The sequence below is a fragment of the Lathamus discolor genome, chromosome 5, assembly GCF_037157495.1.
Source record: "Lathamus discolor isolate bLatDis1 chromosome 5, bLatDis1.hap1, whole genome shotgun sequence".
In the NCBI taxonomy this organism is placed as follows: domain Eukaryota; kingdom Metazoa; phylum Chordata; class Aves; order Psittaciformes; family Psittacidae; genus Lathamus; species Lathamus discolor.
In genome coordinates this window covers 95669191-95697032 of record NC_088888.1, presented here as the reverse complement: position 1 = coordinate 95697032, position 27842 = coordinate 95669191, and the positions used below count along the sequence as shown (strand labels likewise).

At 40.6% G+C, this 27842-nt stretch overlaps 1 protein-coding gene across 1 annotated transcript in view; it reads left to right on the top strand.

Moving 5' to 3' along the window:
• The first annotated feature begins 1098 nt into the window (after window positions 1–1098).
• MBOAT2 (membrane bound O-acyltransferase domain containing 2) overlaps window positions 1099–27842 on the top strand; it is a 94697-nt gene continuing 67953 nt past the window's right edge. The window contains exons 1-3 of the mRNA XM_065681585.1: window positions 1099–1304; window positions 18277–18422; window positions 22147–22224. Coding sequence (XP_065537657.1) covers window positions 1233–1304; window positions 18277–18422; window positions 22147–22224 — 296 coding nt within the window. The 5' untranslated portion in view covers window positions 1099–1232. The remainder of the gene's footprint in view (window positions 1305–18276; window positions 18423–22146; window positions 22225–27842) is intronic.

Below are 27842 nucleotides of genomic sequence, written 5' to 3'. Positions count from 1 at the left end.
TGCTTTCTTTGAGGGACCTGCGCTGCTAGGCTGAACCTGCTGACAAAGTACTCACGCTTACAATCATAAAATGGTTTGGGTTGGAAAGGACCTTATGATCATCTATGTCTCATGGGCACCACACACTGGGCCGTGTTGCCCAAGGCTCTGTCCAACCTGGCCTTGAAAACTGCCAGGGATGGCGCATTTACCACTTCTTTGGGTATAGCTTATACTATTTCAGGCGTATGTATTTAAGAATCAGGCTGTTGATAAGCTAAAAACTTGTGGCTCATAGCCATGATAGACACACTTCTGTAAGTCAGTGGGTGGCTGTAGGAAAAAAAGGGTTTCACCCATTTTTTGTGACCTCTTCAGGATGCCATGCCACCCTCACGCTTTGCGTGTATCCATCACTCATCCACCGCTGTGCACTCAGCTACTGAGTGCTGAGCTGCCTCTGTGCCCTTCCTGGTGAAGGGGAGATGGTTAGGAGCACAGTGGGGCCTGATCTCTCGTTACCTCAGCATAAACCTGTGCCCACATGGTTTTGTACAGCCCTCAGTGACAGGTACCTCCACAGCTGCCACCCCGCCTGCCCGACCTCCGCCTGGCACCGACCCCACTGGTGCGGCCAGCGGCCGCCTCCTTGGGGAGCTCCGCTGTGAGGCTGCCCTGGAAGGCGCCCTTTCCCCCCACGTGCCCCACTCCGCCGCCGCGCCCTCGACGCGGCCGCTCACACCTCGGCGCAGCTCAGCGCTCCGCACGCCGCGGAGGGGCGCGGCCGAGCCCCAGCCCCGCGCAGCCCCGCCTACCGCAGGGCGAGGCCGCCCTGGGCCCTGCGCGGTACCTGCGCGCATCGCGCAGCTTCTGCCCGCCCTCAGCTCGCAGCGGCGGCCGCGGAGCCGTCCCTGTCCCCGCGATTGACCCCACCGCCCCCCGCCGGGCACCATCTCCCCGCTCCCGCTCCCCAGGACGGGCCGTGCCCGCGGCCGCCGGAGGGGAGCCGCCTGGTCCCGCCCCCCCGCCGAGAGGCGGGCATTGGGCGAACCTGCCTGTCACTTCGCAGCGGCGCCGCGCCGGGTTGGCCGCTGGCGCTGCCAGTCAGCGGCGGGACCGCGCCGGCCCCTTGTTGTCACGGCGCCGTGCGGGGCTGGGGCTCTTCGCGCCGCCGCCGCCGCCGTTGTTGCTGCCGCCGCGGGTGCCCCGGCCTCATCGCCCGTTCTCCCGGCGCGGGAGGAGGCGGCCTCGCCATGGCCACCAGCACCACCGGCTCCACGCTGCTGCAGCCCCTCAGCAACGCCGTGCGGCTGCCCGTGGACCAGGTGAGGATGGGGAGGCGCCTGCTCCGCTGCTGCCTCCCGGGGGCTCGCCGGGGAGGGGCGACGCCGCTCGCCGTGCCGTGCTAGCGCCCCCCTCTTTGCGCCGTGCCGTCCCGTGCCGTCCCTCCCCATGCCCCCAGGGCCCCTCGGCCGAGCGCGGGGCCGTGCGGGGGGTGGCGGTTCCCCGCACGCACCCGCGGGGGAGCGGATCGGGGCGGCCGCGGCCCGCGGGGGGGCGCCGGGGCGGGGAGCGGCGCTCCGCGTGCAGGTGCGCTCGCGCCCCGCGCCCGCCGGCTCGGCAGCGCGGCCGCCCCCCGCTGTCGGAGCGCGCCCCCGGGGTCAGGCCGCGGGGCTGCGCCCGCGCCGCGCCGCGCCGGCGGGTTGGGGTCCCGCTGCGGGCAGATGTGGCTCCGCGGCTGGGCGCGGGGCCGGTGTTGGCTCGGCAGGGAGAAGGGTGGGCAGTAACGGCCGGCGCAGCGTGCTGTGCCTAGGTGCGCCTGCCGGTGATGTTTACGTGCTGCCTTAAACGATACCGTGTGTTGCACACAATGCTGTGGGGAATTTTGTGTGTACTTCGTAGGCAGAGCGCTTCTGTGGTGTCTTTTGTCCGAGTGACATAGAAATTCCTGAAGGCTGTTAATCCTGGCGTTTGCAGTGAGCATCAGAAGGTTACAAAGATGGGGAAACTCAGGTTTGCAGAGTTCAGTGACTGAAGTTGTACAAGGATGTTTGTTTGTGGGGAAAGTGGTTTAAATCTCCTAAATCTCCAGGATATGTGTTTGTGAGTGCGTAACTAAAGTAACCTTAAATTAATCCTATAAATGTTTTAGCATCATGAAATTACATGTGAGGAATTCTTACTAAAAATCACATTTTCATTGGTGTATGAATAAATGAAACACATAAAGGGAAACAGCCTGTGCTTATGTAGAGAGAATTTGGTGGCTTGGGTTTACAAAATATGCTTAACAAGTGAGAAAACTAACTGGAAACCTAAATACAGAGGAAGAAGCATTCTAGTGAATGAATTTTGGAAGTGACTGAATTATTCTTTCTGCCCTTCCATCTTCCTCAGCCATTTGTTTGAATGGAACCTTAGGTTAAACATGTCAGTTTTCCAGATCCTTTTTCATGGACAAAAGTGGGGCAAGCTGAAACTGAGCTCCCTGTGATGGAACAGATAGCGTGCACAATGTGCAGCGATACCTGTGTCTGGGATCAGTGGCACCATGTCTTGGTGCCTCAGGCATGCACGCTGTGAGTTGGTCTTGGTAGGTGCTGGGCACTTCTTCCTATAGAGTGTGTAGTTTTTGCAGGGTCCTGTAGAAGGTAAACCAAGAGATTACTGTCTTTATGGTGTGATGCTGGTGTCTTATAATTATATGTGTTCATCATAGTAGTCATAAATTTAATCACTTCATGACGTAGTGAAGCTTCTACCAAATCTATTTTAAATGTTGTGGATGTGATGTTTTGATGATAATAAAGTTATTTTTTATCAAAGCCTGGAAAGCTTCCCTGTATTGGATGTTTCACAGCAGATACTCCTGTAAAACCAAGAGGTTTTTCTGAAATACTAGTTGAGCTCTGTTGAAGCTTTTGGGGATAATCACAATGGAGGGTGGCTGAACCCATGGTCTAAAAGATTTGTTATAAGCAGTTAAAAATCATATGTACTTTTTGTTTTTAGACATTAGTGGACTGTACATAATGTGGGTCTGGTTGTGTATGAAGAGCACCGATTACGCCTGGAGTGTAAACTGGAGTTACAAAATTATGCTGCATTGAGGAGAATGCATCTATAACTGATTAAAGGACAGAAGGCAAAATTAGCTTTTTGAAACCTCTTAGTCTATCTTGATAGTAAGTTCGTAATACAGAAAGAATGTGAAATGTGTTCAGTGGAATCAAATCAAAGGCAGTGAAGGAGAGAATGAGGGCAGAGAAGGAAAATGCTGATACTCTTCGGTGTGTGTGCTCAAAGATTATGCATGGCATTTGGTGATACTACACGAATACTCTGTATGAAAATGTAGCAGTGCTTTGAAAACAAACCAAAAAAAAAAAGAGGTTTTCTGATTAGTAGTTTGTTTTTACTTGATCCTAATCTGTACAGTGACTACAGCCAGACCAGTACAGCAGGTACCTAAAATAGGCACTCCAGAATAACACCAGCACTCGAATAGATGGAGGTGAATGGGTTTTTTTTCTCCATTTCCATGTTTCAGTTTTGACCACAAGTAGATACTAATCTTTATACGCAAAGTGTTGAGATTGTGATTTATGTTTAAGCCATTACGGTCTAATTATCCTCCTACAAAGTTTTAGTGAAGGCAAAGACACATAGCTCTAGGAGGACAAATCCAGATAGCGTGTGTCAGTGTTACTCAACTGTTCAAACAAGTGGATGTCAGAACCTTGCCTCTTTGGCAGTGAATGGAAGTAGAAATTTCAGTTACAGGTGAAGCTGCTGTCTTTACCATTGAGCTAATTAGATCCATACGTGTGGATCGAGTGTAAGAAATTTATTACTTGTTGACTTGGTAGAACTGGAGGCACAGTTTTGCTTGAAAGTGGTGGTGGTGAGCTAGTTAGAGGTTAGTGTGAAAGGTGAAGGATGACATCTCCACCAGAGCCATTTGACACACCTGTAAGAGCAGCCTCCTCTATATGCCTGACTGCATTACAAGAGAAAAGCCTTGTTAGTTTAACAGATTGCCATTCCTAGACTTTTCTCTTTGGTACTAGGCTACCAGCTCACTAGAGGAATGGAGAAGAACTTGCTTTCTGCAGCTGTCTGTGGCCTGCAACAAGGTGGTATGTGATAATTTGTCACTATGTTAACCCTTCTTTTGGCTCTTATTTTGTCTGGCACCAGGTTAACTGAAATGGCTACTTGGAAAAGCTCCTTGGATAGGCTTCTTGTTCCAATTATTCTGTAGTTATTTTCAGTTGTTTGGTGCAAGGCAAGTTGTTTGGTGTGAACAAGAACCTACAACAAACTTGCGCATCTTTTGTGTTTTGTTGGGGCTGGGGGGGTGGGGTGGGGAGGGGATGGGGAATGAGTCTATGGGGGTGAAAATCCTCATAAGAACTATCTCTTTTCACTTCTTGGAGAGCCTAAGTTTGCTACTGTGCTGGTTTGAGTTAATTTTCTGCGTAGTAGCTAGTATGGGGCTGTTTTGGATTTGTGCTGGAAACAGTGTTGATAACACGGGGATGTTTTCATTACTGCTGAGCGGTGCTTACATAAAGTCAAGGCCTTTTCTGCTCCTCACCCCACCCCACCAGTGGGAAGCCTGTGGGTGCACAAAGAGTGGGGCAGGGACACAGCCAGGATGGCTGACCCAAGGGATATTCCATACCACATGATGTCATGCTCAGCATATAGAGCTGGGGAAAGGAGAAGGAAGGGGGGATGTTCAGAGTGATGGTGTTTTGTCTTCCCAAGTCACTGTTACATGTAATGGAGCCCTGCTTTCCTGGAGATGGCTGAACAACTGCCTCCAGTGGGAGGTAGTGGATGAATTTCTTATTTTGCTTTGCTTTACCTATTAAACTGCCTTTGTCTCAATCCCTGGGTTTTCTCACTTTTCCGATTCTCTTCCCCATCCCACCAGGGCAGAGTGAGCGGGTGGTTGCGTGGGGCTGAGTTGCTACTGTTGCTACAACAACTTCTAGGCAAAGGAAGCATGCTTTCGAAAACTGTGTCACCTTAGGTCCTTAAAGTTAAGGAATGAGTGAATGAATGCTAATGTTCCATAGTATTTCTTCTGTCTTTTTAGGAGATGGAGGGAATAAAAAATAGCTATGTCCTTCCCATCCCTGACAGCTAAAGGGAAGGATGGGAAGGGTTATCATAAAAATGTGTCTGCTAGAGAATCATGTGATGCATTCATTGAGGTTGTAATTTGCATTATTTTTTTATAGTTATATCTCTTGCCTAGCCTTCTGTTTCTTCCTATCTGTACTCATGTCATATTTGTGTGTCTGCTGCTTTCCTCTTTCTCTGAGGTGAAGCCTGACAAATGACCTTGGTCTATTTCTAGTTCTGGCGCTATCTTGCCGATTGTCTGTTGACAAATGATTTCTCCTGATGACATGTCAGCTTACCTGTCATTAAATTGGATCTACTTAAATTTGCTGTGAGATGAGAATGTTTGTTTCTAGGAGAGCGAAGGTTGCTTTTTGGCTTTAGGTCTCTGTGGGGTGAGTTCAGAGAATAATCTTTGTGTTCACTGCTTCCACCAGAGGGAGCAAAACTTATAAGGCTGAAGATGGGCAAAAATTACAAGGTTATTACTCCCCTTCATTTGCCGCAGAAGCAGATAACTGTAGCAGAGGAGCAGCTGAGCTGTGGGGAGATAGGAGACTGATTACAGCCACTTATGAGCATCAAATTTTTGCATGGGTTGTCGAAGATACTGATCTTGAGATCCTGAAATATGGTCTGAGCAACTGGATCAACTAAGCTAACTTCAGCGTTTATCTTCCAGATAAGAAGAGTATGGCTCCAACTCCTAGTGTTATAGCTGTGTGAAGATGTGCAGACTGAGCAGAACATCATGTTTGTGGTTATGCACTTCTATTAAAATACAGGATGTAAAGATAAGCAGTGTTTTTTCAACAAAAATAAATGAAAAATCCACGCTGTTTCTTCATTTTTCTCTTCCCCCAGTCTAATTTTAGCTTTTATTTGAATAAATTTGCTCATTTGTGTAGAATAAATATAATTTTCTACTTGAGTGTCATCAACCTTCTTTAATTAGAATAGGCATAAAATCCAAGCCCTCCTACACATGAACTGTATAAACTATGTGAACTTCCTTTAGTTAGTGATCACAGGTGTGTCTGCTGCATCTACATCTCTGCATAATTTTCTGTATATGCTTCCTTGTGCAGATGGTTACCTGGGTTCCTTTCAACATGCCCTAACACACTCAGTTCCACGTACATGCATTTATCATTGAGGTATTCTGAGCCTTTGTGCTTCATGTTGCACATGTGATAAGCAAGATGTACCTGCAATGTTTTTACTGTATTTTGATGCTTTTGAGATGGGCCACAGCTATAGTTTGGGTAAAAGGCCAGGCTTGGAGGTGCTGTAGGGAGTCATGTTGCTGAGAAGCAGTATGTGCCTGATTTGCCTGCAGGAAGCACTGGATGTGTCTCCTAGTTAGATCTCTTATTTCAAAGTTTTGGGCATTAGTGATGCCTCTGCCTCGCATGTTTTCAGCTAAGGCAATCTAATGTAGCCTCCTGAGGACTGAAGTGTTTTAATCTGATAAAAACCTTTTTGTCTAAACATGAAGTGGAAATCAAAAAGCTTGTCCAGTAAAGCTCTCCAGAATTTAGATGGCCTAATATTTATCTTAAGCATTATGAAACTATAAGAAAGAATTTAAGTTTTATTGTCTTTCACTATTGATTCTATACCCTTGTGTGTAGCTGTGAAATATGGAGCCGCATGTTATTGATTTTTTGGATGTGACCCGGGAAACTCAGGAGTAATGAAGTGAGTAAAAGTAGCATTGATGGGTGTGTGAAATCCAAACTTTGAAGATAAGGGAGTGGTAGGATAAAACACTTGTACCCCTTCTTTGCCCTGTATTTTCCTCATCTGCTGCTAGCAGCTGTCAGAAAAATGAAGGGTGGATAGCAAAGCATGATTTCCCATGACAACAGATGGAGACTCCAGTCATGAAAAGAAACTGGGAAGAGAGTCCTATTTTCCATTCTGTATGTGGTGTTCTTAATGAAAGAAGTTTTGAATTGTTTGGATTTACTAGTGAAGAGTTTATTGGTTTCTGAACTTCCCGTTGAACTAGTGAAAGGGCAGAAATATATCGTTAGAAGGGTCCTAGTCTTTTTGCAGTGACACCTTTCCCAGATTTTAGTATTAGTGTTTAGATGTTGACTAAACTCTCCAAGTACTGTTTGTTGAAATTACTCTGCAATGACAAATGTGTAGATAAGGGTGAAACTGTTGGAATAAGAAAAAAAATTGGCTAGAGAAAGTGACTGTCTTGAAGGAAGGAGTGGAAACTAATGAGCAGAGTTGGTAAAGAAAATAGATATCGATTGCAGAGCTGGAAAAGATGAGCTGTTTATTAAGTAGTAGAAAGATTTAATACAAGAAAGAAATACCTCTAATTCATGTTCATTAATATTGTTGTGTGGATGTAAAGTGTAGAGCTACTTCTATTCTTTAATTTTTAGGGAAGCAGCAGTGAATTTTCAGTCTGATATGTTATCACACACTTTCATACTGGGTATGTTTTCTCCAGGCTTTTGTGAAGCAGTGGAAAAACTCAAATATAATTACAGTGTTTCTACAGTAAGCATCTAAAATAGTCTTTACCCAAACAGAGTATGGCCACCTCCTTTGTTTTGTCAAATTATTTTTCGCATCCTTAGGCAATTTATTTAGGTGGCGAACATGTGAACACTTACTGACCTATGTTCTCTGTAGTACAAACCATTTCTGAATTCAGAATGTGGTTTAGGAATTGCTGCAGAAATACTGCAGTCTTGGGATGTTGAAAAGAAATGCTGGAGTGCCCAAAGAACAGGCTAATAAAAGAAAAAACAGTAAGGCATAAGGAGTCACTTCCTGAGTACATGGTTACCACTGTGTTGCTTTCTGTTCGAAGTGTTACTGTTGTAAATCTACTGCAGCTATGTAGACCTTTTACTTCTGTAGTCTTTTTCTTGAGTATGTGCTGGCTTAAACCAAGAGTTCTGAAAACTGATAAAACTGAAATGAATTGATTAGCCTTATCGTTCATTAGCCCTGGTATTTGCTGACTTTAGCTCCTGGTTACCTGTTCCTGTGTTGACCTAATGAAGCACTTGTGATACATCCTTTGCAGCCTGTTGTCTTCACATTTGCTGTTTTGACTGACTAAGGTGTGCTTTTCCTGAGTAACAGTTGCCCAGGCCTTTTTCCCTTGTTTTCCAAGCCTTTGAACAAGGAAGTCTAGATTGTGGGTGTTTACCTTCTGCTGGAAGGTGAGAAAACCAACACACACACCCAGGTGAAAGCCTGTTTCCTTAATGTGTGCATCTTTACAGTGTTTATTTTACAATGAACGTTGATGCAGTTCTTCAGTGTAGTAGGTATTTAATTTTCCTTCATTCCTTCGGAAAGTACTTTAAATTCAAGAGTAGTTCTCATTATTAGTCTTGTAGCACTTGCTCAAGTGAACAGAACTGTTTGGCAGTTTCAATTTGTCTGCAAATTTAGATAAATGCTAGTTATGCCTGCACATCTTAAGTGATGCTTTTGGCAGCTAAGCCACCTTTTGCGGAAGAAAACATCCATAGCTCTACCTTTTATTCTGGAATAACGTATCCAAAGATGAAGAGCTATTTTGGTTTGGCTGTAATGGTGTAATTTGCTGCAGTTGGGATTTCGGTGCTTCCTTTTATTTCTAGTCAAGGTGGCCTAAGAAGGTGGTACTCTTATTCTGAAACCTGGCTTGTAAGCACACTGGTAGTTTAACTACAGTGGTATAGTCTATACTGGTAATGCTATCTGTATAGATCATTTAATCTTTATCTGCCTTCTGGCTGGATAATGCTCTTGATTCTATTGCTTCCTGACAATCGTATATACACACATATATATGTGTGTGTGTGTATATATGTATATATAGAGAGAGATAATTCAGTGAAGACTAAGCATATCAGTCAGAGTGAACTGTTAGTCCAGACTACAATGAATGGGTTTTTATTCTTCATGGTGGCAAAAAACCTAGAAAGAAGTTGAGGCCACCATGAATCTACAGGAATTTATGAGAAGCCCAGTGATGGCTACAGATCTGTAGAAGCTCTTGCCTTATAACATGCTAACAAATGATTATCTGAATGTAAGAAGTTGGATAAAATCTTTTAATATGGAAGCATAATTCTAAATGTCAATAAACTCTTATAAAATAGAATTGAATTAATATGAAAAGCTGTAGCAGCTCAAACTGGTGTCTGTTACTTCTGCAGGTTACTGTGTATTGTAAATGTTTACAGGTGCTGCTTTTGTGGTGCTTGAAGACTTTGTAGGTGGCTGATTTCATGCTGATGATACTTGAATTGGGAAGAGCAGGAGGTTAATAGACACGGAGGAGTAAAGAGTATCTGAGTAGTTCATTCAAGGCAGAGCATGGTGAAGTCCTTTCTCTTCACTCCCCCTTTCCCTAAAACACTGAGAAGCTGACCATTTTAAAGATGGTGAATATTTGTTTTGCTTGCTAATTGAAGTGACTACTGCCCTTACTCAATTTCTTGCAAGCTGTATGGACCTGAGACTATGTTGCTTTCTGTTTTGTTTTGTTTTTGTTTTTCTTATTTTAAGGCGGATTTCAGTTTCCCACATACCAGCAGAATATAATAGAAGTGAGATATAATTTAATGGATATGGTGTCTGTTTCTGGTTGCATTTGAGAAGGATACCTCCTCAGATTATAGTTATTTTGTTTTATTTTTAAATGGCTGGGAAATTGTAATGTTTTTACTAAATTTCAGGCATTGTAGGGGTTCTCTGAGCGTTAAAATAAAAACTTGCCATTCAAATACATGTTTGAACATCCTGTATACCTCTGATACTCATGTGACAAAGAGTAGAGATTTTGAGGTTAATCACTATGTGAATGTGCAATAAAAGTCATGCTTCTGAGTTGGTCTTTGTTTTGGAACTGTGTTTTGCCAGTGTAATACCAGGCTGTTGTGTTCTGATATTGTAAACTCTTTTTTCCCTGGTAGTCTCAGTTCTGCAACCCTTAACTGGCCAAACCAGTTTTTCCTTAACAGAGCAAGTGTTTCAGGTCCTTATTGTTTCTGAGGAGAGAAGAAAACAAAACAAAAAAACACAAGCAAAACCCCCAAGCCAATATTCTTAAATCCAATTTCACCTTTGAACCAATCTTGCTTCCCAGATTTTGGCTATTCCTGTGGGTAATTAGCTATTACGTGTGACAGCTCAGTATCTAGAATGCTGAATCCTTAAGAGCCCATTAGAGAACATTTCTCAGTGGCGTCTTCCTATCCTATCATACAGTTTTTCCTTAGAATAATTCTGAGTAATGATTTAGAAAGCCCTGTTTGAAAAAGCTTATTGGATTTGATGCTCATTTATTGCACAAACCAGATTACTAGGGTGTACATCATTTTCTTCTTGATGTCCTTCACTCTCTCCAGAGTACTTAACGCTTACAAGCTAGAAACTGGAAATTAATGCTGGAAATAGAAATACTATTATTAATGTCATGACTGTGATGTTTTGGACTGAAATGAAATTGAATGTGTTTCCAATAAATGCTTTCTTGGAAAGAAAGCATTCAGAATCTGATGAAAAAGTCCTTGCAGCTGCCAGTAAATTAATGTGAAGATGAAGTATATTTGTTCAACATTAAAGAGCTTTTGCCAGTGTTGTAAAAGTTGAGTAATGCAAATGGTTAGAGTATGCACTTGAAGGAAGTGGCTGTTGTTAGAGGAGCTGTTTTTGGAAATCTCATCTGAAAATGAGTGTCCCTTCACACTGAGGGCTATATAAACATGCAGTAACGCAGTCTTTGCTACAAAGAACACACTGCCTTAACATAAACATCTGATTCTACCCCAAAACCCCCCCTGCTGCTTATCCTCCATTTCCTAGTATTTCATCCATGAAGTGAGGTTGAGACTTCAGAGAAGGAGTGTAAATTAGTTATGTTTTCATCATGTATAACACTGGTTATTATTTGACTGAAAAATGTATTTAAAGCATTGCCACAAGATCTATGATCTTTGAGTGGAAAGAAGAATACCTGTTTCTTCCTGTCAGTTAGGGAAGAAACAGTCTCTGAATTAGCTGAGGTATCCTTCAGCTTTATCAGATACTCTTGGGGCTCCTCACCAGGGACTGTAGCAATAGGACAAGGGGTAATGGGTATAAACTTCGAAAGGGGAAGTTCAGGATAAATATAAGGAAGAAGCTCTTTACAGTGAGGGTGGTGAGGCACTGGAATGGGTTGCCCAAAGAAGCGGTAAATGCTCCATCCTTGGCAGTGTTCAAGGCCAGGCTGGACAAAGCCTTGAGCAACAGGTCTAGGGTGAGGTGTCCCTTCCCATGGCAGGGGGGCTTGGAACTAGGTGATCCGAAGGCCCTTTCCAGCCCAAACCATTCTATGATTCTATACCTGTGCCAGTGTCTCTGGACTTCTCTTTCTGACATATCCCATTAAATTGAAGAAAATTACTAAACGCTTTGTTTCTTGGAATTGCTTTTTTCAGCTTCACTGTGGAATTTTTTTAAATATCTGTGCAGCAATTTTCAGGGAAGAGTTGGCAAGTTGATAATTGGTTTCAAATAATGATTGTTCTCACTCTTCAGTTCTTAGTGGTTTAGCAGTAGGCAATTATTGGACAATTGTGCAAGCTGTTTCATCCTTTTGTACTGGATGAAGATTAGGAATTGGACAGAGGAAGATCCATCTTCACTGCTCTCTGGTTGCTGTGGAGAAAGATCAGCTGTCCTGTGCTATAAGTAGCTTTTTGTGAACATCTGTAGTTGTTTTGAATTCCTCAACTGACTGTTTTGCTGGAAAAGAGAAATGGCCTAACTGGCAGCAAGAACCAAGAAAATCCTGACATTTGAGAAACAAGGTACAGCTGAGGCTTCATTCATTGTGATAAGGTTTGGCAATTGTTACAAGTATGTGCCAACAAATATGATGCTGGGAGGGGTTTGTGTTTAAAATCTTACTGCTAAAATAGCCCTATAACTCAGGAAAAAAGTCAAAGCCTCAGCTTCTCAGCTTGAAGATCAGTGCTTCTTGTTAAAGAAAATAAATGTACATTCTGTCTCGATCTCCTAGCTCTTGCAAGAGCTCTTTTCAAAGTGGGGTGGGTTTGGTTTGTTTTGGTTTGGGTTTTTTTTCAGTTCATGTTCTAAAATGGGGTTTTAAAATGTGCTTTTTCTCTAATAACTACAGTTGCTGAAAAGTAGGGCTAAAGGTGTATGAATAGGAATGCTACCCAATGCACCTTGTTTACTAACCTTGTCAGACAGAGCAGGAAACTTGTGTAATAACTTTGTTTTGTAACCAAAAAAAGGCTACAGAGTGGGAGACAAGTAATGCTGGCATCTTCCAGCTTAGAAAAACTGAATTCTGTGGAGGAAACATACTATGGTGTGGCAAAATGGGCAGAAAACCCTAAATCTCTGGCTGCAGAATCATTGTCTGCACAGGTTCTTGAGCGTTACCTAGGAAGCATCTTGCATTTTAAAACTGTTGGTTTAGGCTCTGTGTATAATCAGGTAGGCTTCAGTGCTTCTGCTTATGTTTGGGTCATCTTTTTCCAAAGCCTGTTCCAGCAGCAGTAAGAGCTAAACTGCTTTCTGAACAATAAAATCAAATAAAAAATGAAAAAAAAGGCTTTAAAAAGTCCCACAAATCAAACCAACCAAAAACCTCACAAACCCCAGCCAACCAACCAGCCAAAAGCTCCATGTCACCTTTAATTCGTCCAGTGTGTTTTATTGAGGCAACAGGCATTCACCGCAGTTTACAGGTTTGAATATTTTTGTTCTTTATGATCAGAGAAGACTCATTAAAAATGAGAAAATAAAGAAATGCAAAGCCAGGGTAACTTCCGAAGGGTTCATATGGGCCATAGACGTAAGAGACAGTAAAATGCCATGTTCCTGAATTACATTTTGTGCTCCACCCCTTAGACCACTGTTCTTCCTTTGAGGTACTTCACAGACAGTATTGTTGCTCTGAAGGCTTCTCCATGCCTTGCTAGAGCTAGTAAGCAAAACTTTATGCAGTTATGTTGCTGCTTCTCAGTGGATTGTAGGCTGTGTGGGCCTGTATGATTAATTTGTGCCATCTAGTTAGGAATTATTTATATCAATAAAATTCCCTCACTGCTTTGGCTGCTTGTCTGAATGAGGCAAATGCCTTCTGTGCTGTGAAGTAGAAGGATTCTATTGCTTGGTTGCAATGATTGGCTTTTGACATTAAAGTATAGCTCATATGAAGAGGAAGCTTAACGTAAAATCTGAATTAGTGCATAAAAATTCTGCATACTAAAAATTGGTTTCATAGGAGAAATAATCTTTTCTATATTTCTTTTTAGCATGGGCTTTAATAAACCATTAAAGGAATTTTTTAAGATGCTGTGTATGTTGGAAGATTTCTAGCTGTTCAAATAAAATGTTTTGCCAAAACTTCTTGATACTGAAAATCCTTGTAGCAGTCAGTGACCTTTTTAGACTTTTCTTTTGCTTTACATAAAGAATTGATGCCTCAATCACATTTTTTCCTAAGAAATAACTTTGTTTTTACAAATGCATGGCATAAATTACATTTAAGTTTTTTAAGAGACTAGCATAAATGTCTTTAAAAGTTTTATTATGAACTTTCTATTGACTTTTGCAAAGGTCGTGCAAATGGAAAACTTATGTAGATAGCTTAATGTGGTTAATGATATAACGGATTTGCATTTTATGTAGCTATTCCCAACTCTGAAACTGTGAATTTGTGCTCTTGTTTTAGTGTTACATTTGGCACAAAGTGTGCCTGGGAACTGCACTGGCTGTATGACTGATTTTGCACTAAAATAGTGGACTGAACTTTTAAATTGCTAGGCTACATACAGCAGGTTTTGTAGTAGCTTGATGTGTCAAAGTGGTATTTAACCCACACCTACATTAATCATTGCTGAATAACTAGTGATGATCATTTTATCACTGTAAAATTTTTATTCTTATGTGCACTGAACTTTGCATTACACACCCTTCTCTATATGTAACTTTGAGGTGTTACTCTCATAAGCTATTGTTATGACCTGTACCTGAGGACAGGTAAAAAACTGTGTTTGTTTTCTTGTACACGTGCTAAATTATGACTGCTCAGGATGAAACTGGTCATTCCATGCCTTTCGGATTTTGTTTTCCACTAGAAAGTCTCAGCTCCAAGTGGATCAGTTTTTTTTTGGATCTTTCTTGCTGTTTGTTTGTATTTTTAATTTTGGCTATAAAACTGGAGCTGCTTATTTGAACAGGTTTTATGGCTCTGGAGAGGCATGTTACACTTTGTTTTGAGGAATGAATCCTGTGTCTTTGGGGAATGTGTAGTCTTTGTGGGTGTTCTGCTCACATCTGACCAAGTTACGAGGTGTTTAAAAGTTGTATTTGCCCATACTCACAATGTTTTAAGAGCTTAAGTTTTCCAAGGGCATGCAAGTATACCACTCCCAGAAGTGAGGACAGCTGGCAGGTTTGCTTCGGAAGCCCTCTCCTAATCTGAACTAAACCACCATGTAGATGTATGCGTTGTCTGGCTGCTGGAGTTGGAAGTGCCTGGGACGGAATTTGGGAGCCCACAGAGCCTGTTCCTCTTTCTACCACTACAGTATTGGCATGGGGTTAAATTTACTTCTGTGTGGAAGTGAGTATATTTTTCAAATAGCTGAAGTGGCAGAAATCTGTGCTTTGGACTGCAAATCACAGGTTAACTGCAGACTGGTAAGTTTTGACGTCATGGTGGAAATGCTGTGGGTTTCATTTCTTTCTAAAATGTAAGAAATCAGATATTCAAAATGTTTACCGAGTGAATATATCGCCTGGGATAGCAGATGCTCAAAAGTCAGTGTCAGAGAGAGATTACCTCTGTGACTGTAACATGGCCCAGTAGTAGTCGCAAACTCTTCCGCATGAGCTCCTTCCCTTATTCAGAATATAAATCACTAGTAAACCAGATCTGGAGTGACCTGGAGAAACAATATAATGAAAATATGTCCTAGTGATGATAAATTTGCTTTCCTTTTGAGATACCTTGGGCCTGATTTATAGCCATGCTGGATATTTAGAATAGCAGCTGAAGTTGCAAAGAACAGTCCAAGTTAAAGTTGTATTGAAAGTACTGACTGAAAAACTAGGCACTAAAGTGTCTGAGATTTGGCATCCAAAGTTAGTGGGTATTTATTTTACCCTTTGGACTTTCATCATTGTGTGCCAGCCACCCACCTTTAGAACAGGAATGGGAATACTGATCTTGCGAAGTTGACACTTATTGTATGTTGTCTTCCCACGCTATGGACAGATCTGCATAAACATGTCTATGGGGAAATGTAAGGGTTTTGTGTTCAGTGTAGGATGCAGATGGTAAGTATTTAATGGGTCATAGGGTGAGAGTAAAAACTGGGCAATTGTCCATTTGCTGAATGAATCAGAAATCCTGCTGGGGGAAATGGAATAAAGCAGCAGAAAGAATATTAGCAGAAGTAGGTATGTATAAAGGCTAAAATAAAGTTGCATGTCTTTCACATCTGAAGTGCTGCATAGCTTGGTTTTACATAGCTGTATTTAAAGCTTTGTGAGGATTTGATGTGATACAAGTCTGCAAAACCATTGGTGCTTTGTAATCCACATTGCAGTGCGCTGTGAGGCAAGTAGAAGGATTGCATTGGTACGAGTAGAGAAGGAATGCAAGGGTGGTGTGTGAGCATTGTGGTGATGTCTTTTATGTTTCCAATTACACATATGTTTGTGCAGTTTTTGGGAGGAGCAGTTTAAAAATACCCACTGGTGGTTTGGAGTCACTTACAAGGAAGGCTTTCAGAACAAGATTGTGCTGCTTCAGTCATTTAGTTGTGTGTTCAAAACACTGACATCATGAATTGATGTCTCTGGAAGTTTTGCTTGGGCTGGTCTAAAGCTATCCTCTTTGTATGTTTTGTATGAGGATTTTCCACGTTCCTAAGCCTGCAGGCTCATCCTGAATTTCGGAATTCAAGGCTTGTTGTTTTGCTTGTGTCTGCTCCTGTAAAGATGATGATACAGATCAGAGGTGCCAAGTGCTTCTACCCTTTGCTCGGTAGGACCGAGGTGATGAGTTTTCTTCTTCCCTGGGTCTTGCTAGTTTGCTTTGAGGGCTCATGGAAAAGGACATCATGAGACATCAATTGGTAAATAGGCTGTAATGCAGCCAAAGAAGTGATGTCTGGACATTGCTGGTTTTACTGAACGCTAACTTGTCTGCTTATGGACAGGTCTTCATGCCCATTTCTGCCCTCTGTCTCTTAACCTCAGCTTTACTGCGTAGCTGTCCCAGTTTTTAACCTTGGTTTCCCTCCCCCTTCTAGTCTGTCTAGGGTGTGAGTTCCTTGGGTCAGAAACATGCTCTGTGGTATACATAGCATAATTTCTGTAACAACTATCCAAAACAAATGTTGATACAGAATGCACAGTTAATTATTTTGGCTTTCACTTTTTCTTTCTTGACCTCTTTTTAAAAAAACGTTATTAGTTATTTTCCGTTTCAGTGGTTCATTAAACTTGACTGCTTCATATGAGACTTTCCCACTGAATCCACTCAAGTTACAAACCTTGCTCTGTTTCATTTGCATCATTGCTCATAAAGGAGAGAAAACAGGTCAAGTTATGCCCTGAAAGAATATCGCCTCATTTGTTTAGGATTTTTCAAACACAGTTAAAAGCATAATGGAAATGTGGGAGTAAGAGAATGGATAGCTAAGTGTATGGTTTAGTTTAGGGAACTGATCCTGTTGAAAAGCACAGCCCTGCCTTCTGAGCCTCCTCTTTCCCTGGTAGCAACTTAATGCTTGTGTAACTTGGCCTTATGGAAGGTTTTAGGGTGGTTCAGAACAAGGAAAACTATCCTTTGATTTGCAAATGGGGAATCTATGCTGTGATTACAAATATGAGACTTCTGTAGGTGGTTGGTATTATTTAGCTTCTACTTTAAATATAACCATGTTTGCATACTCTCACCTTTAAACCTTACTTGTTGTTGCCTGAAGCTTGGCTGAAAAATGATGAAGGAATGGACTAGCCGAGTTATAGTACTGGAGGTGTGCACCATGTTGCCGCAACCATTCATATTGTCTGCTGTCATGAGCATGTCAGTATTGCCATTGTACCCTGTGGTACTAAGATTAAGTATATGTTGCAGCTAAGTGACATCAAACAGGCATAAGTGCTGTTGTGCTAAGAGCTAGTCAAGCATGTGCAAGCTTCTTATACTGAAGTGCTTATGACCTGAAGCAGTGGTCCACAAGCTGTTACTTGTGATGACATGCGATGCTGCTATTAGACACAGAAATTTGTTAGACAGTTTTCTATGGAAGATAAAAATCCATGGAGGGGGGAGATTTTCCTTTCTAAATAAAGGAATTCATCTGGCTTTTTGTAGCTTAAGCCAGTTTAGATAGCGGTTGCTGTATTTGAGAAAATTATTTCTTTATCATGCCCTTCCTGTTAAATTTATTTTAGGCCACAGAGTGATTCTTTTTACTCACTGGTTGGGTTGGTTTCTAGTTTTAGTTCTACTTTTGCTTCCAGTGCCCTAATGTCTTTAAACATTTAGTATACAAGAGATTTTCTGTCTTCTAGAATAAATGGCCTGAAGGGAGGAGGAATTTCTGAAACTATCCTACTTGAATGTGCAAACAAGCTGTTTATCTGATTATGTACCACTGAAGCGCACTTCGTTGAGCCCTGCTTCTGCACAGGCCGCTGAAGTGATGTACCAGTGATTTGTGTAGCTGATAATGTATTTCAGAGTCATGCTCGCTTAAAAAAACAACCAAAGAAAGAATGGCAAACTACTAAATAAAAACCCATCTCAGATCTTCACATTACTGGGAGAGTAGAAACGATCCCATGGTTGGTAGAGTGGCTTGGTATATAGAAAATTTGTAGGAAAATACTTCCTTTGTTTCCATTGATTCATGCACAGATTGCCTCTACAGGTTTGAAGTATCATAGCTTCTTAGCTGCTCAGGGGAGCACACGTCTGTGCTTCAGGGGGGAAGGGATCCCAGGCGAAGCTCTTTGAGGCTGACATGCTGTGCTGTGGCAAGAGCCATGGCATAGGCAAAGGTTCTGCAGATTGTTGATAGTGTGCAGATATGTTTATTCAATTTTATACACAAGTGTGTGAGAAACATTTTTCTTTTCTCTCTTATGCAGGTCAACTTTGTAGTGTGCCAACTGTTTGCCTTGCTTGCGGCTGTTTGGTTTCGAACATACCTTCATTCAAGCAAAACTAGCCCATTTATAAGACATGTTGTTGCAACCCTCTTGGGCCTTTATCTTGCACTTTTTTGTTTTGGATGGTAAGTTGCAATTCAATTCCATTTTGAGAGACTTGTAAATTTTCATTTCTCATTTGCAGGGAAGCAGAGTTTTGTTATGAAGAACGTTATTTCCTAATTCTGTGGGGTTTAGCTGCTGCAAATGTACAGAAATTGGCTACAATTTTCTGATGTGGTGCACAAATAATGAAAGGTGTTCCATTTGCAAGCCGGTAACTAACATACTGTCTGCCTGTGGTTTTGGGAGGATGGAGTGGGTGCAGTCTGTTTAATTTGTACCGGTTTTTCTGTAAACTTGCTTGAGAAGTATTCTCTTGAGGCACAGGTGTGATGACTAAGATAATGTCTCTTAAATATTCACTGCATGAGACACACTCACCGTGTCTTTTTCTGAATACTGAATATAATCTGACTTGTGTAGGACGAGTTGCCAGAACTGCAGTACCTATGATGCTAGTGGTATAGAACACCTGGAAAGGAGCTGGCTGAGATTTGAGAGTTGTTTCTGTGTGGGTTTTTTCTTTCATGTTTTAAAGGGAGGGCGCGGTGGTTTTGTTGTGTTGGGGGTTTTTTTAAACACAAGTTTTCTGTTTTCACATCTTGATCTTTTCAGGGCGTAACAAGCCAGAATATTGGTAGGGCTAGTAAAAGGTCTGTGGTGAAGGGGATGCATTCAGTTTGGTGAACTTATTTTTTCCTTAAAAATTAGCTCACTAAACAGCTCTGATCTCCCCAAGATGGTTTAAGATTAATTGCCAGTTTTGTAAACAAAGTGCTTACTCAGCTTCAAGTGTACAGAAGACTTATTTATACTATTGTAGAGTATTACTGAGCTAGGGGGAATTAATCAAGCTGCTGTGCAGGTGGATTTATGTGTGCAATTTACTTGTTTATATAATTCCATTAACTCCCATGCATTTCTTAAACTTTTGGCTGTGGTATTCTGCTTTGAGAGAACAATCTGATGTCAAAGACTGCCAGTTTTAGCACCAAATGAGGAGGATGATATAGGAGATAGGTGCTACTGTGTGTGGTTTTGTGACAGCTGTGTAAACTGTAGAAGCACATTCTGTATCCATTGCTTTGGAAACAGAAATCATTAATTGTAACTTGGAAATGTTAACAATATATTCGTATCTGAAATTTGGGGATGGGAGACTTTGGAAAGAAAAAAACCTCCACCCCCAACAGATATAAATAAAGATTTGTAGAAGCCTCTCATTGGCAGAATGCCCTGGAAAAGAAATCGGGGAGATATTTTATGTCATAGTAGAAATCCGGATTATTCTAGTTTGCTTTGGATCATACTTAAAGCAATTATTTTTGCAATGAATTTCTATTTTACTAAAAGTTTGGATATTTTTCTTAGAATCATGGTACTAAAAACTTTTTAAAAATGTAGAGCAACATGATTTGAGATGTTAAAAGTACACATTCTCTAAAAAACTGATACAAGTGATACTTGCACTTGTGCCAACTCTTTTTTGTATTGCTTAAGTATGTATTCTACAAGCATGTTTTTGAGGGTTTTCTTTTGTTTGGTTCCCCTTACCCCTCCCCAAGTAGTCAAGTACACATACACGTTACAGTCCTGTGGTATACCTTAAGTTACTCTTCAGTTGTGTTATAACGTGTAAGTACAAGAGGGAAACTGTTACTGGTTTGTTTTATATAGTAAGAGTTTGTAGTAAAAGTAGATTTGTAGATCATGTCATCCAAATGTAGGTAATAGTTTGAAATCTGCACCCTTTTATTAGTCATTATGTTGTCTTCTTCAATTTCAGTAGTGTTGCTTTTCAGTCACCTTTGTAGTGCTTATGATGGTGGAACCAAAAAAGAAGGGATAGTTCATTGGGATAATAGCAAGTAGTATAAAAGGCCTAGAATACCCATTGTGTATAGCTAAAATTTACTATTTCATGTTGTTTCTATGCATCCCTTTTTTTGGTTTGGAGATCGATCATACTGCTACCATTAACAGCTCTGAAAGACAAGTATTTTCAGAGACTGTAAACTTGGTATGGTATTCCACATCAGCCCACACTTTTTCAGGCTTTGAAATATTATGTTCCTCCCTTCATTGAAGAAGCAAACCTCTTAAACTGAAATTTTTGCCATTTCACTAATGCCTGCCTTTGCCACGTAACGTTGCTAATACATGGCTGATATGAAAAGATAAATATTTTTTTAATTGGCAACTGCTTATATTAAATGTGCACTTGAATTTTAGGTAGTCATATCTTAGATGAGTCTAGCTAGTAGTGAAGCATGGGAGCATGTGCAGATTGGATCTTCCATTAAAAAGTAAAGATACTCAAGGTCAGTTAACGTCCAAGTGAACTGTTCTCCCTTGGTTCATTGTATGAAGACTTTGTAGGAGTTTAGCTGGATAGAGCTGGGTTTCTTGTTGAAAGTCTTTGAAGACATTTTCTTGTGAATAGGTGAGGACTAAAATCAGAAAATTGTCGATAAACTGAAAGAAAACATTATCAGTATAGCAAAATAGCAGTTGTTTTTTAGGCTGGTTATTACAGAAAAAGTACCAAAACTAGATCAGTGTGTTACTTGAGCATATTTAAGTATGCTACTGAGACAGTTAAAGTGCTAAAGTGAAAGAAAGTCATACTGAAGATCAGACACTGTTCCTCTATCACTGGTAGTGGTTTGCCACCAGTGCTCCCCAAGCTTACTGAATCATAGAATCATAGAATGTTTAAGGTTGGAAAGGACCTTAAGATCAAGTTCCATCCCCCCCGCCATAGTCAGGGATGCCTCATCGTAGACCATGTTGCCTAAGGCTCTGTCCCACCTGGCCTTGAACACTGCCAAGGATGGAGCATTAACCACTTCTTTGGGCAATCTATTCCAGTGCCTCACCACCCTCACAGTAAAGAACTTCTTCCTTATATCTAACCTGAACTTCCCCTATTTAAGTTTGAACCCATTATCTCTTGTCCTATCACTATAGGCCCTGATGAAGAGTCCCTCTCTGGTATCCTTGTAGGCCCCCTTCAGATACTGGAAGGCTGCTATGAGGTCTCCATGCAGCCTTCTCGTCTCCAGATTAAACATCCCCAACTTTCTTAGCCTGTTGGTAGCTATGGTGTTAAGCTATGGAAAACAAATAAGGAGATGAGGTTAGAGTACCTTTGTGAAATACATCGGTGGGTTGTTGGTGTTGTAGGGTTTTTTGTTTGTGTTTTCGAGACCATCATCGCCACCATCCTTTTATCGATTATTGAGAACTTGGGGCACAGAGGCTGGGTGGACAGAGTTACCATTCCTATTGACTAGGAAATCTTCCCATATGCTTATGCTGTGGATATGAAGATACTGTTTGCTCTGTCCAAGATACCTGTTGTTGCAAACTGGGAAAAAGATGAGTATGGGAATTGAACCACAAAATGCATGAAATAATACCAAGTGGAAGTTCTATCAGACATGAACTTTGCGATTTAAGGATTATCTGCATTTTCTATATTCTTGTTTATGAGCTGGATAAATCTAGCTAAACCTGTAATTTTTGTTCATTACTGCTGTTTCTGCTCTGCTAAAGATGGAAACCCTCAACAGAGGGAGGGCTGCAGGAAACATGTAGATCAGAAGGGGTTTTTGGAAACAGTGATGGAGTTAAAATTTGAACCTCTTTAATTTCACATTAAATAAATAAATGCATGCAGTTTATTTTCATTAATGAAAATGCTGAGAGGGTTTACTATTTGGTTGTTTTTTTTTCTTCTCCTAGGTATGCCTTACATTTTGTTATACAAAGTGGAATTTCCTACTATATCATGATCATAATAGGAGTGGAGAATATGCACAAGTAAGTTTCTGTTCTTAAAGTTTTTAATATGGTTTTACAGGAATGCTGCTGTTAAGGTTCTTTTTGTCACTGCGCACATACGCTGTATTTCCGGTTGTATCATAGTATTCTAGTATTTTAATTCTGCTAATCATGGTTGTATTTCCAGGACAGAAAATGACTTATTTGGGTACTTTTGTCAGCTTTTTCGAATATCCGAAGCTTGTTACAGTTGGTAATAGCCCACTGAGATTTCTTTTGTGTTCTCAGCATTCTGATTTGTTTTTTCATTACTTTATCATACCTGACTGTATGTCTCACAAATGAGTTGACTGTACAAATATACTCTGATAACAGCCAGTGCTGGTAGAAGGAAGATGTCTGAAGGAAACAGAATTCGAGATTATTTTTTTTTTTAGGTTCTGTTTGTAAAATTACATATGTAGGCCATTATTTTAGATATGCTTGAATGCATTATTAGGTTAGCTGTATCTGAATCCATGTAGAATTGCACTTGTTTCTTTTCTTCAGTCATTCTTAAAAGCAGGAAAGACATTTATCTTGTTACTGAATGCATATGCTTTATTATTCCACTAGTATAGAGCTCAGAACCAAATTAGGTTCCCACTGTGTTAATTCCTGCATAAATGTTTAGTAAAATAGCAAATCCGTGCTTGAATGGGTTCCTGCAGTATGTGAGCCTGTCAGGAAAGATGCTGATAAAAGCACCAAAAAGGAAAATTGCCTTGCACAGGAAGTGCAAAGCCAGGGTGGCCTTAGTTCATGATCCTGCCTATTAGAACATTCTGCTTGTTTATACTGTGTTACTGAATATAATTTTAGTGTCTTTTGAAGTATCCCATATTGGGCTCTTATTTCAGGGATTTTCTACAGAGCCTGAGGTATTCGAACTACTGCAGATGTGAGAACTTCATTGGGTTGTATGGCTGGTTTATATTCTAATTTCATTAGTTTTTCATTGTTTTAAGGAACTTTTTCTCATCAATTTCTCTTCAGATATGTAGCAGTGTAAGTTACAACTTATGTAGCTTAACATTTTAAAAGAAATTACCAATGTAGTTAAATGCTGAAAAGGGAGGTACCAGGCAGGAATACTTTGGGTTTTTGTCATAACAAATTACATAGGTTTTTAAAAGGAAATCTAGCAGTGATTTACTTCCCTAATAGCGAGAGTCAAGTAGGCATGTGGCTTTAATATTCCTGCGTTGGAGCAGGCGAACTCTGTAGTTCCTGATCCTCTCATTTCATGCCAGCTGGTTTAACTGCATGGCCTGACTGCATAAATGTTTGCTGTACTATGCACAACTGTGTGCGTATGTTCTCTGTTACTCTTAGTTACTGTGCAGTTGGGAGGGTGAAACCTAGATTTTGCTACTTGGCTTATGTTGCTTTATCACGGTATGAATTAACATACCATGGGATAACACTAGAAAGCTCTTTCAGTGGAGAATAAATTATGTAACAAATGGAGTAATTTGTTACTTCAGTTTGCGGACAATACTTGGATGCTGTGTGCAACGCTCCAGAAGCCATTTCTAATATGTGATACAGGCAGTACTGTACAAGGTTTGCTCCTTCCATTGCCACAGTATCCCAAAAGGGGTGATGCCTCTTGGTATCCCTTTATGCCTGTACTTTTTACTGAAGGACTGTCTGGATACAGTCCTGGGCAGCTGGATGTTAGTGGCCCTGCTTGAGCAGGACATTGGACCATACGATCTCCAGAGGTTCTTCCCAAGCTCAGCTGTTCCGTGGTTCCGTGGTTATTTTGTTGCAGTTACAATTCTTTGTGCTGTACCTATGGTCATGTTAAGTGAGCTGCTTGAACATGGTAATGTAAAGAGATTTGAATTTGAGTGAACAGACTTTGGTTGTAACTGGTCTGCCCCCTGTGGAAGTGCCTCCTGGTCATCCCTTTCCTTGGGATCTGGGAATTTTAGTCCTCACTAAGTTCCCTTCCCCTCTTAGCCGAAGTCAGGACAGCAATGCCTTGCTCCCTTGTCCTTTGTTTCTTGCTGTGGCTTTGATAAACAGTGGGAAATTTGGCAAAGGACAGGAAACTTGACGGTTTGAGTTTTGAAATCTTGGATTAAGAGACAAGTTAGTCTTGTTCATCAGAGTGAACTGATTAATTCAGCATGTTAATTGAGGCTCTTAATTTGTCAGTCAGGTGTTTAATAATGCTGAATGTCCTGACAGTTGATAGACAGGTTTGACTGCTATTTAGCCTACAGTTTAGATTGTTGTAAAAATTAGCTTAGATATTGTTTAAAAGTTATGTTTTCAGTGAAATACGAAATGGTAAAGGCAAGCTACTCTCATCCTGAGTTATTGGCAAGGTTTTGTAAGTGTCTTTGTTTCTTCAGAAATGAGAATATTCGTAAGCTGAAATGATTTTTGAAAATGGGAATTAGGCTGCTTTTTGAGCTTTTGGTTTTTCCAAAGGCCCTCGATCAAGGTAAATGTATGTTTGTTGTTTTGTTTTGGTCTTTCTTTTTCTCTTTTTTTATTGCTGTCTGCCTGCGAGTTGATCACAGATGTCTTGGTCTGTGGAGAGCATACGTGATGTGGATAAAGGGTTTTTTTTCTGTGCATAAGAGAATTTGAAGCAACAATCTAAAATTAGTCATCCTCAAATCACAAGACTGAAATAACAATATCTAACAATCTTCTTAGGGTTTGACTAAGAAATGCTATCAATTTCTAATAATAATTTTTAGCAAATCTAGGATTGGAAGCCTGCCACTAATTACAGTTCTTTGAAGACGTGAGGGCATCTGGACAGCTGTAAGCTGTCTGATCTAACTTCTCAGTTAGAAATTTGTCATTTATATCACTTGAATAAAAATGCCTGGTACATAGGTAGCTGCCAAAGGACAGTGGGCACAGCACTAAGAACACCTGGATTCAGAACTTGAAGTGTTAGTAGCTGCAAACTGTTCTGCATATGCAAACACAATTTTTCTGTGGTTTTGCTCTACAGTTAGTGTAAATAAGAAACTTATTTGAAGTTAAAGCAATTGAGAGATGAAAATTATTAAGGATGTTCTTATTCAGCCAAGGATAAATGCAAGATGGAGAAAGATGAGATCTATTGATTCTGTAGCCTTAACACAAAGACTGTGAAAAAAACAAGTAGCGTTCTAGTAGCCATATTTGTTGTCTTATCAGATCTATTTTAAATGAAAAAAAACCCCACCTCAACCTTTTAAAATTTTGCAAAGTTTTTGTATAGATGAAAATTGGATAGATTTTAAACATAATTTCTGCAATATGTATAGAAATCTTATCCTCCCTTTTTAAAAACAAGCACCAAGGCTAATGAGTGGCTGTATTTGGGAACATATTTCAGTAGTTATCAACTAACTGTTCCAGTAGCCAAGACTGGATTTAGGAATGCTTTGGAACTATTCTGTCTTGTGTGAAGAGCTATAGAAATGATTTGGGGAACTGAAACCAAGTATTGTCAAGAACCTTACTGGGTTCTTCTCAAGGAACTGCAAGACTGAACTATTTATACTGGAGATAAAAATGTGGAGAACTTCTATTTTAGCAGGCAAAGCATTACAAACTGTTAATAGTACTGAAAGAAGAATGCTGTTTTCCTTTAGATGGAAACTTTTTTCTGCTACCAGGAATACTATTGTGGCTCTATGCAGAAGGGTGTTTCACCTCTTGTTGAATTGGTTATTAAGTTGTTGCTCTGATTTTCTGTGGGGTTTTTTTGGGGGGGAGGATTTGGTCGGGTTTTTTTAATAGCAGAGCGTACGGTCTGGCTGCTAGATGGCCTTCCTAGTCAGTTAAAACCTTTGAGGTTTTGCCTGTGTAATAGGCTCTTCTTGTCTGTTTGCGGAGATGAACACTTTTTCTTCAAGAATGTAGCTTATTTTGTATGCGTATGTTAAAAAGGTAAGCACAGAGTTAAAATAGAGCTATCGCACATAAATAAACAAAGCTCATGATCTGAAATTGGCTCCATGTTTTCAGTAAAATTTTTCATGGCTCTTAATTTTGTCCTTAACTGCCAAGTTTCTTCTTTCTATGGTGAAATTGGATGATCTACTTGAAAATACCTTCACTTGAGTTGACTGAGCAGATGAGAGCTCTGCACAACTCAAATTCCTATAACCTGCTGCTGCTGCCTTAGTATTGTGGGGGAATGGGACTTGCATGGGGCATATCCTATAGTTCTTTGAAATTTAATAGCTGCCTCCCACATGCTCTTTGCATCAGTTCTACATGAAATTGCTCATCAAAACAACTCAGTTTAAAACTGACCTATCAAATTTAAAAAACAAACCCACAACAACAAAACCTTTCATATCCCTGTTTATTTTTGTGCAGCTTGGAAACTGTGTCTGATAGTGCTAGAGGTTCTGATTTTCTTCGGTTTTGTTTGGGTTTTCTTTTTCCTTGAGTGTGCTTTACAGACTTATTTATCTTCATTATTTGTTGTATGTTTGAGTCTTCTGATGCTTACCTAGAGATCACACTTTCATGTTCTGAAGAGTGTGCATGGCAACACTGACTAGCACCAGGCAGTGATTCACTGTATGCTGAAGATCTGACAAAAATAGCAATTCAAATAGATGGCTGTCTTCATTGGCTTGAAAAGTGAGCACTTGTTGAAGTAAACACCTGTGAAGGAATGTCCTAGTAATCCTTATGAATTTCTTTTGAAAGTATTTGCTTTAAATAGATATTTCAAGTTCGTCCACTTTAACTTCCTGTAACTCTTCTGGCCGTGCTTGGATAGAATGCAGTGCATTATTTGAAACAATAAAAGTTGAAAAATAATTTGATATATTAATCTTCCTTGCAACTGGAATGTTTGAATGCAAAGGACTTTGTCAATCATATTTTTTGTAATTACAGAAATGAAGTGAAAAGAGAACTAGGATTTTTTTTCTTTTTTTGCCTTATTTTTAAATAAGGATTGAATACATTTATTTAATCTTTGGTGTGTGTCCCCCATGTATATATTAGGGAGAAAGAAGGAAGGATGGGAATCATAAAGTGTCTGCAGCTTTAAGAAGGTTGATGCTTAAGTAGAAAGGCTGATAAAAGATAATTGACAACAATGCAAACTACGGCATTTCTGAAGTATTGTAGCCACTTTGGTTACTTTGGTACAAAAGGGGCATATGCTACCTTAATGCAACTAGAAAATATTCTGATTGTATATGCTGTATTTCCAGGGAAAAGGGTCTAAATTGGTCTGGGTTTAAAACCACCCTTCCCCCCCCCTTTTTTTTTTTAGTTTTCACATTGTTACTGGAGTTATTCAAAGAATGGAGTTCTCAGAAGAGGCATTTTAACAGTGTTATTAGCATATAAAACCTCTATGATCACATTTCAGAGAACTCAGATAAAAATTGCTGAACTTCTGTTCTAAGAAGTAGCTATGCATTATCGAGTATTGATGTTTATCTAAAAGAGGGTTCTCTTATTTCCCTGAACTTTAAATTGATAAGTGCTGTTTTTTTTTCCATAATGTAAGCATATAGAGGATAACCTTTTCTTGGAAGGAAGCAGTAGTGTAAAATGGCTGTGTGTCTTAGAAATCTGTCAGGACTGAGTCTGGTTTGCTTTTTTGGCTTGCGCAGATCTCATTTTTT